This window comes from Macrotis lagotis, chromosome X (assembly GCF_037893015.1).
Source record: "Macrotis lagotis isolate mMagLag1 chromosome X, bilby.v1.9.chrom.fasta, whole genome shotgun sequence".
NCBI classification, from domain to species: Eukaryota; Metazoa; Chordata; class Mammalia; order Peramelemorphia; family Peramelidae; genus Macrotis; species Macrotis lagotis.
Genome location: NC_133666.1, coordinates 48136013 through 48155239, shown reverse-complemented (window position 1 = coordinate 48155239; position 19227 = coordinate 48136013). Strand labels below are relative to the sequence as shown.

Here is a 19227-nt window from a genome sequence, read left to right as displayed (position 1 = left end):
ATGAATTTTGAAGGGTCTCTAGTGTTCCTGTCTTCCCCACATAAGAATTTGAGAAAGAAAAGATGAAGACCATGGGGCTAGGCTGGGGTGAGAACTTGCTTGAAGACTGCAAACTTGCAAATGGAACAGAACAGTTTTTTGATTTGCTTTGTTTTGTTTTTTTATGCTAGAACTAAGAGGATACCCCTTGAAAGGAAAAAGTTTAGGTTAAAGAATAAAGCATAGTGACTGCATTAGCTGCAGGACTCATTACCCCAACGGGTGGTACATGCTGAAGAAATAAGGAGTTTTAAAAGGAAGTGTGTAAATTTGCACAACCCACATAACAGGTTCTGAAGGTTGGCTCGGTTATTTAGAGGTATGTACCTAATATTTGAGGTAAATGTCAGACTGTATACCTCCCCTCTCCGGGTAGATGATTCACAAGGCTGACTCAGTAAGGCAGTTTTCTCCTGCCCAGAGGGAGCCACCTTTGGCAGGAAGTGGTCTCCATTATCCTTTAGGAGCCAGCCAGCTAGGGAAAGGGGAGGGAAAGGAAAAACCAGCTCTTAGGGAAATAGAAAATGTACTCATATAGAGGTCAGAGAGACCTTCACAAAAGAAGAGGTCACAGAGTACTGCCTCAACAGTAAGTGGCGCTTAGATGGCTCATAATTTAGCCCCCAGTAGATGAGCAAACTAATCTCAGGACCTTCCTTAGCTCAAAAGTTTGTGGACTGAGTGTGCTCAGTTTGGCTCCCATTTATTGAAACTGCAGTGACTTTTCATGTTCTAATGGTAAAGGGTGATTATGAAGCATGTTTGGGCCTCCAACCTTCTCCCAGTGCTTTTAGGCATCAATTTATATAAAAGATGCTACAGAAAATAGAGGGCTTTTTTTTTCCTTTTCAAATCAAAACAGTTCCCAGAAATAGCTTTTAAAGCAAAAGATTTGAAATAGAATTTTCGCAATTACAATCTTTGAATGGAACCTCTAACTGAACAGAGCTGTCTCAAGTACAGTTGCATTACTAGTCATCTTTCTCCCTTTTTGGTATAGCCAGGAAAGAAACTGTTGGTTCTTTTATGGTATCTTGGGCTTCTGCTCATATGCCACTGGTCTAACAGAGTGTGCCTCCTGCTCATCTTACATCACTCAAGGCCCATGATGAGGAGCAAAGCAACCTCTTGTTTTAAAATTTTTAATAGCTTATTTTTCCCAATTATATGTAAAAACAATTTTTAATATTTTTTTCAATTTTGAGATCCAAATTCTCTCTCTCTCCCCTCCCTGAGTCAGCATGACATAGGTTAAACATGTGTAGTCACACAAAACATATTTCCATATTATTTTTTGAAAGAAAATACAGACAACGGGGGCGGCTAGGTGGCGTAATGGATAAAGCACTGGCCTTGGAGTCAGGAGTACCTGGGTTCAAATCCGGTCTCAAGACACTTAATAATTACCTAGCTGTGTGGCCTTGGGCAAGCCACTTAACCCCATTGCCTTGCAAAAAGCTAAAAAAAATTAAACAAAAAGAAAGAAAATACAAACAACAACAAAAAAACAAAGAAAATAAGGTAGAAGATATACTTAGAACTGCATTCAGACTCAATCAGTCCTTTCTCTGGAGGTGGATAGCATTTTTCATTATAAGTCCTTCAGAATTGTCGTAGATCATTGTAGTACTAAGACTAGTTAAGTCATTCATTCACAGTTGATCCTTGTACAGTATTGCTGTTATCATGTACTATATTCTCTTTCAATGGGTACGATGTTTTTTTTTTTTTTGTATCAGTTCATGTAAGTTGTTCCAGGTTTTTCTGAAAGCATCCTGCTTATCATTTCTCATAGCACAGTAATATTCTGTCACACTCATATACCACAATTTGTTCAGCCATTCCCCAATTGATGGGCAATTTCCAGTTCCTTGCCACCAGAAAAAAGACTCGCTATTAATATATTGGCGCAAATAGATCCTTTTTCCCTTTTGAGGGAATCACTTTGGAATATTGACCTGGTAGTAGCATTGCTAGGATCAAAGGGAATACACAAATTTATAACCCTTTGGGCATAGTTCCAGATTTCTCTCCAGAATGATTGCATCAGTTTACAACTCCACTAGCAGTTTCTTAGTGTCTCATTTTCCCGTATCTTCTCCAATATTTGTCATTTTTCTTTTTTTATCATATTAGCCTATCTGATAAGTGTGAGGTTTAATTGAGTTATTTTAATTTCCACTTCTATAATCATTATAGATTTGATTTCTTCATCTGAAAATTGCCTGTTCATATCCTTTGGCCATTTCTCAATTGAGGAATGACTTGTATTCTTATAAATTTGACTCAGTTTTCTATTTATCTGAGAAATTATGTCTTTTATCAGAAAAAAATTACTATAAAAATTTTTTTCCAATTCCCTGCTTTTCTTGTAATCTTGGCTACATTGATTTTGTTTATGCACAACCTTTTTAAATTAATGTAATCAAAGTCATTCATTTTACAATCCCATTATACTGTCTATCTCTTATTTGGTCATAAATTCTAACCTTTTCCATAGATCTGAAAGTCAAACTATTCCATGCTCCCTCAATTTGCTTATGCTGCCATTCTAAATCATGTACCCATTTAGCATGAACTGTTAGTCTATGCCAAGTTTCTGCCAAACTGCAAAACTGTCTTTTAAGAGCAAGTCATTACTATATATTACCTACAAAACCCAGCAGCAAGAGATAGAAGGAATAATTCCATTTAAATTGACTGTAGACAATATAAAGTACTTGGAAGTCTACCTGCCAAGAAAAACCCAGAAACTTTATGAACACAATTACAAAACACTTTTCACAGAAATAAAGTCTGATCTGAACAATTAGAAAAATGGTAATTGTTGATGGGTAGCTTGAGCATAATAGTTCATTTACTTATTCAGTGCCATACCAATCAAACTACCAAAAATTATTTTACAGAACAGAAAAACTAATAACAGAATTCATCTGGAAGAACAAAAGGTCAAGAATATCAAGGGAATGAATTTTTAAAATGTGAAGAAAGTTGGTCTGGCTATACCAGATCTCAAACTGTTTTATAAAGCAGCAATCATCAAAACAATCTGGTACTTGCTACAAAAAAGAATGGTGGATCAGTGAGACAGATTAGGTACACAGTACACTGTGGTAAATGATGTTTGATAAACCCCAGATCAAAGTTTTTGGTACAAGAAACTCATTATTTGACAAAAACTGCTGGGAAAATTGAAAAGCGATTTGGCCGAAACTCAGTATGGACCAGCATCTCAGTCCATATGCCAAGATAAGATCAAAATGAGTACTTGTCCAATTTGCAGGCCTCTGGTCCTCCCCACCCATTCCAGTGACTGTGTAGCATTTGTTGTGTTCTACTGGTGGTGTGGGTTGCATTATATTCATGAATGGCTATTGAATTCTGTATGGAACCCGGGGGGGGGGGGGGGGGGGGTTGGGGCAAGCTAGCCCAGAGGAACTAAAAAGTTAGATAGCCCTGATTTAGATATAAAAGATGATAGATAGGAGAGACAAATTAGGAAAAACATGGAATAATTTTCCTGCCAGATCTATGGATGGATAAGAGAAGACTTTATGACTAAACAAGATAGAGAGCATTGCAGGTTATAAAATGGGTAATTTTCATTTTATTAAAATTTAAAAGTTTTTGTACAAACAAAACCAATGCAGCTAAGATTAGAAGGAAAGCAGAAAGCAAGGGAAAAAAATTTCACATTAAATGTCTCTGATAAAGATTTCATTTCTCAGATAGAGAACTAAGTCAAATTTATAAGACTACAAGTAATTCCCATTTGATAAATGGTCAAAGGATATGAACAGATAATTTTCAGATTAAAGAAATCAAATCTATCTATAATCATATGAAGAAATGCTCTAAGTCACTATTGATTAGAGAAATGGAAATTAAAACAACTCTGAGATACCACCTATACCTATCAGATTGACAGAAAAAAGAAAATGATAAATGTTGGAAGGGATGTGCGAAAATTGGAACACTATTGTACTGTTGGTGGAACTGTGAATTGATTCAACTATTCTGGAGAGCCATTTGGAACTATACCCCAAATGACCAAAAGACTAAAAGTGTGTGCATACCCTTTGATGCAGCAATATCATTATCCAAATATACATACACACACACACACACACGTCTTTTTGTAGTGGCAAAGAACTGGAAATTGAGTGTATTGCCTGTCAGTTGAGGAATGACTGAACAAGTTTTAACATGATCATGATGGAATACTATTGTAGTTCTATAAGAAATAATGAGCAGGATGCTTTCAGAAAAACCTGGAACAACTTACATGAACTGATGCAAAATAACATTATACCCATGGAGAGAGAACATTGTACACAATAACAGCAATATTGTACAGGGATCAACAGTGAATGAATGATTTAACTATTCTCAGTACTACAATGTTCTACAACAATTCTGAAGGACTTATAATAAAAAATGCTATCCACCTCTAGAGAAAGAAATAATGGAATCTGAATTCAAATCCAAACATACTATTTTTTTTACTTTATTTTGTGTGTGTGTGTGTGTGTGTGTGTGTGTGTGTGTGTGTGTGTGACACGAGAGGGGTCTATGTTTTCTTTCACAACATGACTAATATGGAAATATGTTTTTCATGATTGTGCATGTATAACCTATGTCAAATTGCTTGCCTCATCAATGAGTGGAGGGGGAAGAAGGGAGAGAATTTGAAACTCAAATTTTTTAAATGAATATTAGAAATTGTTTTTATGTGTAATTAGAAAAAAAAATTTAAAAGAGCAAGTCCTCATAATTGTCAGGACCAAGATGCTTATGAAGAGGCCTTTAGTTCAACCCCAGTCCTCAAGTTGTTACTAGTGCCATCTTGGCATATGCACATTGTCCCCGAGTACCAAAATTCAAACTAGGGCTTGGGGAAGGGGAAGGGGTGTACATATAGGGAGGGTCCTTGGTCAAGTTTCCAAGGGAGGGGCTGCTTTCTGTCCCTTTCCCCTGGCTGCAAAAATAAATGCAGTATTGGAAGGCTCTGTCTGATTTTCATGTGGAATCTTCTGAAGCTCCATGACTGAGGAGCACTACTGTAGAAGCTAAAAGTTCTGTTGGAAGTGCTTGCCATTTTCTCCTGATGTCTGTGAGTAGTGGTAGCAGCAGAAGACAGTTCACAAGCTGTTTGATTTCTCCAGTTAGCTAAAACCCCACCAGAGCAACTGATTTAAAAATAATCTCTCCATGGTTCTTGCCACATGCAGGATCATTCCAGATGCCAAAGAATTAACCATGCAACAGGGTTAGGGACCATTGGAGGGGTGAGAACCCTCCAATCAGTAACTTGACTTCATAGCACATGATCAGGAAACCCCAAGTTGAGATGCTGGCTTTGTGGTTGTCTTCTTGTCCTGTTTCATTTAGAGAAATTTAACTCAACAAACATTTATTAAACACCTCCTGTATGCAGTAAAACCCCAGACTCACCACTGGGTGCGCCCAGAAATAGATTAGGCTTCCAGGGAACCTGTGATCTAAAATAGGATGATATAATATGTACACCAGGAGGAGTAAGGACCTTGTAAAGGAACAGTCTAGGCAGTGTGTGAAGAAGTGAGCCTTCTGCCTAGGGCTGGAAGGGAAGTACAACAAGGATCAAGAACTCTTCTTTCATTGGGTAGGCAGTAGAGAGTCTAGTCTTTGAAAATTGGAATAGACATTAACTGTTACTTGGACAACAGCATGAAGCTTCCAGTAGAGAAGAAGACTACTGTTGTTTGTAGGCATGGGAAAGTTTGACCAAGTTTCTTTTGCTAGTGTGAGAGCCTTTCTGGCCACCTCTCCCTATTGAACTGACTTCAGATTGAGGCATTATTGTGTAATGGAAAAAAACATTGGATTTGGAAGGAAAGGGTGTGGATTAAAATGCTGGCTCTAATGGTTACCACCTGTCCAAATGACTGTGGGTCAGATGTTATCCCTTCCACCGAGTCTCTATTTTCTTACTTCTAAAATGAAGAGTTTTGAGGTAGCTAGGTGGTGCAGTGGATAGAGCATTGGCCTTGGAGTCAGGAGAACCTGAGTTCAAATCCAGCCTCATATACTTGATACTTGCTAGCTTTGTGACCTTGGGCAAGTCACTTAACCCCATTGCCCAACCAAAAACAAAAAAGGAAATCAAATGAGAAAATTGTAGCAACCCTAAATCCTGGAAATTCTATTGTAAAGAGAGTTGAGTCCCTCAGAGGGGCTCTCCAGGAAGGGGGTTGGGTAAGTGCTGGAGTTAGAAATGGATGGGTCATTTTTTTTAAATCAAGTTAAAAAGTAAATAAATCTTGTGATTAAATAAAATTCTTTTTGGAACCATGAGAACTAGAAGCCCAGAGAGTGGCCATTGATGTTTCTTGTTTCAGTTATCTACCTCACAGTGTACCATGCTCTCTTCGTGTTCTTCATTTGGACCTACTGGAAATCAATCTTCACTCTCCCACAACAGCCTCACCAGAAGGTAAGTAGGGGCTTGGGAAGGTGGGAGATTAGAACTGCAGGGACTTTGAAGGATGAGCCAGGCTGATCAGATCTAGAAGCCCTATGTCCTTTTTTTTTTGGTATGTTCAAGGGCAAGCCAAAGGCAGCAAAGGAAGGGTACTAGAGTATCCTCTAATGCATTTTCTCTCTATGTTTCTCAGTGTCTCTTTTTCTCTCTCATTCCCCTTCTCTCTTCTCCTTTCCCTCTCCCCCTTTCCCTCTTCCCCCCAATCTCTCTCTTAACAGTGGCTGACACCTCCAAACTAGGCCAATCTATCCCCTCTGAACCTGGGACTAATATCTCCAGAAGGACCCAGGGAGGCTATAAACAGGGCTGTCCCCAAAAGCACCAGAGCAAGAAGAGGTCCTGGGGACTGTATGAGAGGCTTCCTTCCAGGACTCAGTGTTTCCTATATTAAGCTGGCACAGAGTCTTTGTAGGCTTGGGACCTCTTCCCCATCCATTTTTGGGAGTTCCTCTTTACCTTTTGTGTCAGGGCATCTCTAAATTTAGGGTAGCCACCATATTGTATAAAGAAGGTCTTTGGGGTCCCCCATTCCTGAGGTAAGATGAGCTGGCTAGGAATGGAAAGTTTCTAGTTTAGAATGTCCTAAGTGTAGTTGTTTCCAGATTTGGGAGGGGGGAGTGAGGATGATGTTGGGGGAGAGCTCTAAAATCACTGAGCAAGAAAGAGAGGGTATGGCTAGAACAGAACTGGGGCTATAAAACAAGAGTGCTAGAATCTTTCAAAAAACAAGTAGAGGCAGGCAGACAAAGCAGACTGCCACAGAGAGCTTGGTTGTGTGCAAAAGGAGGCCTGTATTGGCAATAAGAGGCCATCCTCCAGTATAGGCCTCCTCAGACCCCCAGGGTAGCAATCTCTTCTAGTCTAAATGCAAGAACAGACTATATGTCTGTTCTTTTTTTTCTCGGCCTTTTCAGCTATCCAGTTGAACGCAACGAACTGGAACCATTCAGCTCTAAGTCCATGAAAACTTGCTGATTCCAGTAGCCAAAGAAAGTTCCATCTGTGGCTCAAGGAAAGCCTCCTCAGAGAACTCCTACACAACTACTCCAACCAGTGGCTTCCAAGATGAAGCCTTTTCTCTCTCTCTCCTTTGGGAGAATGTGAGGCCATGGCAGGCACATTCATATGCATGTGCACCCCTTTGGCTCAGGTCCCCAGCCCTGCCCCCCCAAATAAATATGAAGATGAGGCCATGAAGACTCCTAACTTAACCTCTGTTCTCCCCCATACCATCTAGACAGAGATTCAAAGTGCATGGTAGAGAAGATAACAGCATGGTAGAGAAGATAACAGGATGGAGACAGGCGGTGCAGACAACCACCATTAAAGTCCTATATCTTTCATCCTTTGGATTAGTAAAGAGGGATGACAACTCTTTGGGGACCTTTTAACTACAGTGAACATTCATTCCTCTGCATCAAACATGGTTCAGGATGATACCAAATGTTGGGGCCCACGTGCACTGGTGACTCATTGTCTGGCACCTGGTCTTGGACTAAGCTATAGAAATGCTGGGCTGGGCTATCTAAACCTCTCTCATTTTGGTTCCCTTTCTCTTTGTTGGCCTTCTTTAGCCTCTGTCAGTTTGCAATCTTGAATAAATTCCTTTCCCTCTTCCCACCCCCGACTTAGTTTCCTTTTCTGGATGAACTAAATTATTTTTGAAACCCAACAGTAACCTATCCTGTGATTCCAAATGCCCACAAAGTATTCTTCCAAGCAAGCATAATACCCCCTAGGTCCTCAAGAGCACCAAGCCAACAGATCATATCCAGGGCTCTCATGCAACCCAGAATTGGGGACAGACCCACTGCTCCTCTCTCTGGCATGGCCTTATGTGAAGGCAGTGAATTCTCATCCCTTGGTTATACCTTCGATTCTATTTCTTTGATTATCAAGAGCAAGATGGATCTTTGAAACTTGCCTAACTTTCACATTTTTCTATTTATATGCTTCATTCTCCCAAGACAATGGAGTAAACCAACTTGATTGGCCAACTTTTTCTGTCTACTAAGTAGTTTTCATTTTTCTGGAACCTCTTCGTAATAAAAAGTTCTCTCTTCCCCCTTTCCCCCCCACCCCAATCTCTCTCTTAACAGTGGCTGACACTTACAAACTAGGCCAATCTATCCCCTCTGAACCTGGGACCAATATCTCCAGAAGGACCCAGGGAAACTATAAACAGGGCTGTCCCCAGAAGCACCAGAGCAAGAAGAGGTCCTAGGGACTTTGTGAGAGGCTGCCTTCCAGGACTCATTGGTGCTTTTTTCTTTTTGCATACTACTAGTGATAGGTGTCTCAGCCCCTTCCAATGCAACACATTCTTCTTTTGGACAGTTCTAATTATTAGGAAGGGTTTTTTTTCCCCTTTATTCTTAAATGTAGTTGAGATTTGCCTCTGGTCCACCTATTGTCCCTCATCCTATCTGTGGGATTAAACAAAACAATTCTAAATTCTTCTTCCATGTGATCATCCAACAAATATTTGAGTATTGCCAACATGGTTCTTTTAAAGTCTTCTCTAGTCTAGGCTCAGTTTCTATAGTCAATCAGATTCCATCGCCATCTGGGTCACCCTCCACTGGACTTGACCAAGTTTGTGAATATCTTTCATAAAATATGCTGTTCAAAATGGAATACAATATTCTAGCAGCAGCTTGACCAGGACATAGTACAGCAGGCCTCGTGTTTCCCAGTTCTGGATGCTGTGCACCTTCATTATAGTGAAGCCCAGGTTGAGCTAGATTTTTGGATGAACAGCTGATACCATTCATTGACCAATACTGAGCTCTTTAAATAATAAGACACCCAGATCTTTTTTTTCTTTGACCTGTTGCCTAACTATGTCTCACTCATCCTGTCACTGTGGATCCGGTTCTTCTGGTTAATTTTTAAAAACAATCTAACCACATTTTTAATAGTTGAAGAAACTGTAAACCCAAAAGAGACTTGAAATTTCTTAATGGCATCCATTTTGAGCAACAGTATCACCAGTGGCAAAGATTTTCATTCCCTTCAGAGATTTCCCCTCAAGTAGCAGAATTTAGTCACCACTTGCCATTGTATATTTCTCGTGAAATTTGGGGCCATGGGTTTTTTTAAGGTTGAGAATATATAGTATCAAACTCTAAACCAGAAATACCAAATGGTTAAGAGTCTTGAGAAGAACTTGCTTCTTATAAGGCTTCCACAGATGAGGGCATGCAAAGGAGTCCCCCTCCAACCTCATAAAGTTTTCCAAGCATCCTCCAGGAGCCATCCTTGCCACTGACTAGCCAAGCCTACTAGCCATCAGTAGGGCTTTGGCTCATAGCCAGCTGGCAAGCAGTAAAGTGATAGTCTTTGTAACCCAATTTAGCCAGGCTAATGGTTGGCTGAGCAAATAGCTTTATTAAAAAAAAAAAAGGTTCAAGAGTGAAAGGAAAGGGAAAAAACCCAGTGCTGCCTGTTCCCATTTTCTACCCAACTTGAGGTGTTTACAGCTTTCTGAACAAGCCATCCCAGCACTTAATTATCTTTGCAAATGGCATCCGAACTCTTTAGTCCCTTTCTTTCATACTGACCAAATCTTATTTTGTGCTTCAGCCTCCGCTTGCAAGATATCAACCAATAGGATGAGCCTGGAACAACCATTATTTATCTCTTTTTAAAAACCATCAGTGACTCATTTATCCTGCAATCAGGATAATTGGTCAGAAACCATTTCCTTGTTAATTGCACATAAAAAAGCTCTCAAGTCAGATTTGAAGTCGGGACAGGTAATTGGTATTTGCTTATGGATGTGATTTTCAAAAGCTTTTCTCTGTACCCTAGACTAAGTGGATGTATGTTTGTGTTCCTTTTCTTTTTTAGTTTTTCATGTCCTACGGAGACAAGGAACGCTATGAAAATGAAGAAAGGCCTGAGGTTCAGAAGCAAATGCTCCTTGATATTGCCAAGAAGTTGCCAGTGTACACAAGGACTGGGAATGGAGGTGGGCTCATGGAAGAGCCAAGAGGAGGGCTAGAAAGGGAAAGCCAAAATAAGAGTGGGTTCAGAAACAGTATACGGGCCAAATCAGAAGACCACACAACCCCTTTCCCCAGAACTTGCTAGCAAGCATCATGAAGTCCTTCCATTGGTTTCTGATATTCCTCATCTGCCCATTTGCCCAAGAACCAGAATAGCTGAGATCCTTCCAAACCTAGCTGCTCCTACTGTAGTTGATATAGAATAAGGTCCTTCCAGCCTGGGAGGGAAAGGGGCAAGGATGGGGTCCTATTCAACATAGCCCCTTGAAACCAGTGTGCCAGGCTAAAACATTGTAGCTGGTGAGAGAACAAGGGTTTATTAGTTTGGGAGAGGGGAAAGGGAGTCTTGTTCAAAACATACTGCATTGACTTTTGTAATGACTGCATAATTTTCAGAACAAATCAAATATCATGTGCCACTCTACATATTCTGATTAATCAGGGGGGAAAAATTCTTTAGGCCCACACAGCAGAATCTTCACCAAACTAGCAATCTGCCTTGTGTTGAGTCCAAGTTAAGAGCAAATGAAAATATGTGCATTCTTTCTTAGAGTTTCATCTAGCTCATTCCTCCAGGACTTCAAATTCCCTTTCGGATTTAAAGTTTTTCCAACCATCCAAAATGTGGTTAGAATTTTTAAAAAATCAATCATAAGAACCAAAAATACAGTGACAGGATAGTAGACACATAGACAACAGGTCAAGGAAAAAAGATCTGAGGGTCTTAGTGTTTACCGTATGTAGCCCATACTGTACCTTTCTGGATGTCTAGTTTCAGTCTCTACCAATTTAGATTGCAATCCTTCCTAGCCTTAATAGGCAAACTTCATGAATTGCTTGGGTCAAAAAATTCACTCCCAGATAGTCAACTTTGTTGTGGAGTCCCTTTGAACAAAGTTGGGTACACTATCATTGTCCCAGACCCTTGAAGCCTAGAAGTCTCTTCCAAAGCTTGTGCCCTATAAACCTGACTCTCAAGACCCTCAGATCACCACAGTAGAGCCTGTCCCTACCATCCTGTAAGATTATAGGACCTCAAGTTTATTTTATTGAGAAAGATCAATAAAATGAAAAAGAAAGAATCTGAAATCTAGGAAGGCTATGGAAGTAAAAAAAAAGATTTTTTCCTTAATGACTAATCATCTAGTACCATGACCACCTGCTACAGGACCTTTGCTCCAGTTTTGATTAAGCAAAATAGAGGCAAGACCAGTCATCTTTAGGCAGCATACTTTGACATTTATGTTGTTGACTTTCAAACATGATTGCATACAATAGTTCTAATTTTATTCCATAAGTATGCATATTTTATAATAATTAAGCCATGTAATTTGACTTTTGCATATGGTTTCCCTTTACAAATACTGCTTTATGGTGTGTCAGGTTAAAAATAATTAGGAATATAAATCGAATTCTTTGTTAAGAAAATAAATGTGGTAGATTTTTTAAGAAAAGATCATAGGACCCAAGATCTAGAGTTGGAAGAGACCTCAAAGGTCTCAGAATCCCACCTCTTCATTTTGCAGAGAGGGGAAACTGAGGCCCAGAAAAGTTGTGACTTGCCCAGGGTCATAGAGGGAATATGTGTCATGTCTGGGAATTGAATGCAGATCCTTGAACCCCAGATCCAGTTTTCTTTCCCCAATGCCATTTTCCCTCCTTAGCACAGGTAATAGCAATGACAAGAACTATGCTGTCATTTAACAATCACTCTTTGTAGAACAGTACCTAATTAAAATTCAGCCTCTAGGAGCTCCAGAAGTAAATTATTAATCTTTCTTTTTTACAAAGGAAAAACTGGGGTGAAAGAAGGCTAAGTAAATTGCCTTTGGCTAGTAAAATCATTGATAGCAGGGCTTGGTTTTTTAAATAGCTTTTATTGATATATTTTATTTTATATCATCTAGATTTTTCCCCTGTATCCCTCCCCTCTCCTTCCTAGAGAGCCGTCCTGTGTAACAGAGTTAAAAAAAAATGAGCAAAACCAAATAACACATCGAAAAAAAAAATGCAGCATTATATGTGATGCTTCCCAGTAGAACCTCTCTTCCACTCACTTCCCCCAGACTCACCTCTGCCAAGCAGCAAGGAGGAGGCAGCTTCTCAGAGCTCTTCTTTGGAGCCAAACTTAATCTTTTTAATTTCACAGTATTCAGTTTCGATTGGTTTGTGGCTATTGTTCTTTCCATTTACATTGTTGCAGTCATCAGGTATATTGTTTTCCTGATTCTCCTTATATCATTTTGTATTAGTTCATATGATTCTCATTTTCCTTTGGATTCATCATGTTTACCATTTTATTTTACAATGAAAATACTCTATTACATTCATGAGCTAGAGTTTATTTCACCATTTCCCAGCCAATGGTCATTTTCAGTTCTTTGTTCCACAGTGATATATACTATGAATATTTGGGGTATTTATGGAGCCTTTCTTTTTCACTAATGTGTGGGCAGTGTCTCCTTAGTGATACATGTCCAGAAACAGAATCTCTGGGTCAAAGGATGCAGCAGGTTTTGTTTTAAACTAAAAGGGTTCCTGGTTCTTCTCTCTAGAGAATAACCTGCCTGGTGGGGGTCTTCAACACTCTTATACATGCAAGTGTGCTTTGCATACAAACATACACACACACACACACACACACACACTCACACACATGCCATCTTATACTCATCCAATCTTCCATTGGATTGCTAACTCGCAACAATCTGGGTAACACTTGCCCATAGCATTTTTAAAGCAACCATTTGTGTAGGGTAAGTGTAGGCCTGGAAGCAAAGCCTTGACCCTTACTGACCACCTCCTATTTCTTCTAGCTGTGCGATTCTGTGACCGATGCCATCTGATCAAACCTGATCGCTGCCACCACTGCTCTGTCTGCGCCATGTGAGTGACAAGAATATTATTTCCCAAGTGCTAAGCTTGCCCACTGCTAGTTGCCTAGGCAACGAGAAGACTGGTCTTTACATGTGACCATGCCAGGGCATCTTCCTTGAATCGGAGATGTCCAAGTTAAACATGCCCTCACGAATGTGATGCTTTAGGCCAGGGCTTTTTAACTTGGAAGCCATGAACTTGACATATTTTTATAATTTGGTAACTATATTTCAAGGTAATCTATTTTTCTTTGTAATCCTATTTTTTTAAATATTATTTTAAGCATTTAAAAACATGATTCTCAGAAGGGGGCCAGAGGCTTCCCCAGACTACCAGAAGTTAAGAACCTCTGCTTTTGGACAGAAAAGTGAAAGAGGGCCCCATTGGGATGGGAAGGGAAGGGGGAAGTGGGGTGGAGGGGGGTAGGAGAAGGTGAAGAGCAAATAGAATTCTAGCCCTTGCTTTCCCTTGGTGAGTTGCTTTGCCTATTTTCTCTTCACCTATGAAACCCCTTTGAGGTTACCCCACGCTTTGTCTGGGCCATTTACTTAGAAAAGAGAGATATGGACTATGTTGGGGCAAGAAAAATGACAAAGAAAAAGATAGAGTAGCAAGAAAACAGATTGTATAAGAGGCATGGTGAGATAGAAGCAAGAAAGCTGCCCTAGGCCTTGACTTGCTTGTTGGAACCTTGAAGCCTTCCGCCCATTCAAAAGGCTATTTTGAGGCCAGTTATTTGGCTTCAATTTGATCCTATGACATGTCTGATCACTTCCTTGAAAGAGCCAAGGGTAGCGTAAAGGTTGTGTTCTGGGGGAAATGGTATGGGTAGTGTCTCAGGAATGGATCTCTGGGACAGGGTGGTTGCGGTGGTATCTCCCTCCTCTTCCAAATGATGCCTCGCATAGTATAACCCAGCAACAGAATCACCCCTCTATAGTAATGATAATAATATGTCAGCACATCAGGGAGCCTTGGTTTTGACTGTGTAGTCCCCCTTTAGGAACTCCTTTCACCAATGCAGATCTGTCTGTGACGCAGTAGCCAAGTCTAAGGGAGTTGCCAGACACATAGAGGGGATGTAATTTGTCCATTGTCTGTCACATTAAGTATTAGAGGTTGGACCAAGGTCTTCCTGACTCTAAGCCCAACTTTCACTCTGTGCTCTCTAGTGATGATGAGAACAAAAACCGATGGTAGCGATGTTTTGCAAAGAAGTTTCTTTATTAGCTTCTTCTTACTCTGTTCTATTGTATTTTGTCTCTTATAGGTGTGTCTTGAAAATGGACCATCACTGTCCTTGGTAAGTCCTCCCAATTTCTTTCTTACCTTTCTAAATGGTCAAAGTTGCTTATGTGTTCACTCTTCTCAAGCACAGTTGCTTCTGCCCCTGTACTTCATTGGGATTTGGGGGACCCAACTCAATTCAGAGTCACAATGAATAGTTGTAGCTCTGCCCAGTCATTCCTAACGTCACAGAGCAGATCGATTCCTTCCTATTCACTGCCCTTAACAGGTGACCACATGGTGAGCATGAGTCCAATTCTTTTCCACATTTCAGATCTGTTTCTATGTGCCCCAATGAATGAAATTCTCTGACCCAGTATTATACATTTCACCTGCCCTCTTGTCATTCTAGTTTGGCAGACATAGTGGGTCATAGTGGGTCAGATTGGATTATCTCACCATGGGCTAGAACAACCTCCCCCCCACATAAACACACACACACACACACACACACACACACACACACACACACACACAGAAACACTCTCTCTCTCTCTCTCTCTCTCTCTCTCTCTCTCCAGCTGCCTAGATCCACTTTGGAGTGAATTCCCAATAGCAGATTTACTTGGGTGTGTCTGGTAGCCAGGGTATGAATTTCTGGGGCTCCAGATGGAGACAGAAATGGCAATGAAACTTGAATTTGGTTTCTTTCTGGTAATCCTATGGAGGCTTCTCACTTGACCCATAGTAAAGCATCAAGAGAAACCTGTTTCCTTTGTTTTGTCCTTCTCAGTAGCCCCAAATTCTTAACATACTCCAATTCTTGATTCCTTTGTGTTTCTTAGGGTGAATAACTGCATCGGATTTTCCAACTACAAATTCTTCCTTCAGTTTCTGGCCTACTCTGTTCTCTACTGCCTCTACATTGCTGCCACTGTTTTCCAGTATTTCATCAAATATTGGGTGGTAAGTTCTGGAGTCCTGAAGGGTTTGTCCCCTCGTTCACCAATAGCCTCACCCATCCCTATTTATGAAAAGTTTATATGTGCTCATTTTCCTTTATGTTTTAGAAAGTAAGTAAGTTATATTGAGAAGAAATGGATTTATACAGAAAGGTAGATTTAAATAAATAGAGGAAAGGGACTGCACCTTGGATTTCGTTGGTGAAATCATATGTGAAAACTCCCTCCATCAGTGCAGGTCATCACCTTCTTCTTAACTTAGACTCCTCAAGAGTTGCTTAGAGGAGGCAGCTAGGTGGCGCAGTGGATAGAGCAGTGGCCCTGGAGTCAGGAGTACTTGAGTTCAAATCCGGTCTCAGACACTTAATAATTACCTAGCTGTGTGGCCTTGGGCAAGCCACTTAACCCCATTTGCCTTGCAAAAAGCTAAAAAAAAGAGTTGCTTAGAGCATTGAGAAGTAAGTTATAAAATTTAAACTGATGCAAAGTGTAGTGAGAAGAACCAAGTGTTGTGTGATGATCAACCATGAAAGGCTTGGCTACTCTGATCAAGACAATGATCAAACCAATTCCAAAGAAACCATGATAAAAAATGTCATCCACTTGCAAAGAGGGATCTGATGAGTTCTGACGTCAGACCAAAGCAGGCTTTTTTCACTTTATTTCTTGCTTTTTTGATGTTGTTGTTATTTTTGCAGCATAGTTTTTTTTTTTGTTTGTTTGTTTTTTTAGTTTTTGCAAGGCAGTGGGGGTTAAGTGGCTTACCCAAGGCCACACAGCTAGGTCATTATTATGTGTCTGAGGCCGGATTTGAACTCAGGTACTCCTGACTCCAGGGCCGGTGCTCTATCCACTGCGCCACCTAGCCACCCCCTGCAGCATAGTTATTATGAAAATGTGTTATGCACGACCACATGTATAATTGGAATAATTTTGCTTGCCTTCTCAATGTATGGAAAAGGGGTAGGAAAAAGGCAGAAAATTTGGAACTCAGATTTTTTTTTTAAATGTTAAAAGAGGTGACTTACCCAGAGTCAAGTAACTAGTGTGTATCAAAAGCAGAATATGAACTCACCACCCTGGCTTGGGGCCCAGCTCTCCAGTCACTTTTATTATAGCCTATTTCATCAAGGCCTTCAAAATCTTACCACTAAAATGGCTCTTAATGACTTGACCTTCCAGAAGCTACTTACCAAGACCACCCTTACAGAACAGAGAATGTGATGAAATGAAATTCAATTCTGTAGTCAAGTTTTCTATGTAGCATTCCTACTTGGCATGACCACATGCTGAAATCTCCAGAGCTGGAGGGCCTAAAATTGAGAACCTGTATGTGCAGCAAGAACTGGGCTGGGGATCAAGAAACCTGGCATCTTGCTCCTTCTAGCTGTGCCTAATCTTAGGAAAGTCACTTCCTCTCTTCATAAAGTGAGGCCTGCCAAGCTTCCTTGCCTCATCATGAAGTTGCAAAGGTCAAATATAGGGACAGCTGGGTGGTGCAGTGGATAGAATGCTGGTCCTGGAGTCAGGAGGACCTGGGTTCAAATCCAGCCCCAGACACTTAATAGTTGCCTAGGTGTGTGACCTTGGGCAAGTCACTTAACCCCATCGCCTTAAATAAAAATAAAATTAAAAAAAAAGAACAAAACAAAGATCAAATGTAGAAATGCATGAACTGACACTTTCCAGCAATAGAATACACTAACAAATACGATTTTGCCCAAGTCCCCTCAGTATCCCTTTGTTTCCTTACCTTTTTCTTATATGAACAATACCTAATGGTAGTGGAATAAGAATGGGGAGGAACCAGAGCCCTGAATGAGGATTGAGGAGAGATGCACACTAGCCATGTGACCCAGATCACTGATTTTCCTGCCATGAGCCTCAGTTTCCTCATCTGTAAAACAAGAGTATTAACTATCTTCCATGATTGTTTGATGGGAAGGTTTTCGGTAAACTTTGAAGCACTAGATTAATATGACCTTTTGTTATTAACAGTAATAATAATAATAATAATAATAGAGAAACAGTAGTGGAACTAGCTCTGCCACTTACTACCTTCATGGCTTTTGTGAAAGGACAGGTCGTTTGAAGTAGTTCATTGACCTAAATTAGGGGTTGGCAGTCTATGTGGTCTATAGGCCAAGTCCAGTTGAACGAATCCTGTTTTAATATGGCCTGTAGGTCAAAAATGGTTTTTACATTTTCAAATAAAGTGCCATACAAAAACAGGTGGAGGATTTGGCCTGGCAGGCTAGTTGACCCTTCCTAGACTAGATGACCTTTCAATCCCATGTTCTCTAAGTTCACATTTACTTCTTTCTGAAGGGCTCACAAATTACTTTCCTTGCCCTGACCCTGTGAGGTAGGCAGTACAAATATGGTCATTGCCATTATGCAGTGAGGGAAAGCAAGACTTGGAGAAGGGCATGACTTATCCAGTCACCATAACCCAGGAAGTGGCTGAGCCAAACTTTGAAGTCAGGTTTGTGAAGCTTACCCCATTCAGTGTTCTCCACCACTTAGGAACTCAGAAGAAATGCCTCCCTCTGGACTCGGTGACAGTTATGCCCAATACTGTTCACTCCTCTGCCAGCTGCCCACACTGAGCTCTAGTAGCAGGGCCCAGAAAGGTGGTCACAGTTGCCACTTACTACTCTTGAACCCAAGAATTTTCAAAAAGGTTATATGAAGAAAACTGTAGACAGAATAAAGCTCTGAATCAACCAAGGATCAAAGGAACCAGGGCTTCCATGTTAAGAATATTTAAATTGCTCATTAGAAAATTGGATGATAGGGCAGTTAGGTGGTACAGTGGATAGAGTTCTGACCCTGGAGTCAGGAGGACAGAAGTTCAAATCCAACCTCAGACACTTAATAATTGCCTATCTGTGTGACCTTGGGCAAGTCACTTAACCCACTGCCTTGCCCCAAAAAAGAAAGAAAGAGAAGATTGGATGGAGAACTAGTACCTGTTCTCCTCTTATCTGGCTGTTGCCAAGTCAAGCCTTGGACCTCAGGTACTGAATCAAGTCAAGAATCCAGCTGATCCAAGGGCTGATGAAGCAGGTGGAGAAACTGGCTTCCGTAGGACCATGAAGAATATAAGCCGAAGGGAAGTTTTTTCATGAATCCCCTGCTAATGCATTCTGCTGCCGTCCCTCCATGCTGAGCCTCTTGGCAGGGAGTGCCAGTTCCCCTTTGGGTCCTTTCCCCAGCTCTGAATACCTAATCTGCAAGTCCATCTTCTATTACATATTTGGCATTCAGGCCACAGGCAAGGCCCCTATTTCAGGGAAAACCCCAGGAGGCCAAAAAGTCACCTCCTCCAATGAACATGGAACAAGCTAATCTTTACAGTCTGTTCCCTGACCTCACATTATCCCCTGAGCAGCATACTTTCTCCCACAGCTCCCCCACCCATTCATGGCCTCTTCACCTGCTGTTTGAGGCCCCCCACCTTGAGTGATGAACTTTGAAATAACTTTTCACCAATGGAACCATGTCTAATGGAGTCCTAGTCACATGGCTAGGAGAACCCAGTCTCAGCTATAACATCAAGGTCTTCTAAAGCTCAATAAATATGGTT

General features: G+C 40.7%; 1 protein-coding gene across 4 annotated transcripts in view; it reads left to right on the top strand.

Moving 5' to 3' along the window:
• The window catches only part of ZDHHC15 (zDHHC palmitoyltransferase 15), an 80152-nt gene that overhangs the window by 19086 nt on the left and 41839 nt on the right, over positions 1-19227 (top strand). For all 4 annotated transcript variants that reach the window (XM_074207087.1, XM_074207085.1, XM_074207086.1 and 1 more), the window contains exons 3-7: positions 6420-6514; positions 10415-10535; positions 13389-13458; positions 14720-14752; positions 15522-15642. In XM_074207087.1, coding sequence (XP_074063188.1) covers positions 6420-6514; positions 10415-10535; positions 13389-13458; positions 14720-14752; positions 15522-15642 — 440 coding nt within the window. The remainder of the gene's footprint in view (positions 1-6419; positions 6515-10414; positions 10536-13388; positions 13459-14719; positions 14753-15521; positions 15643-19227) is intronic.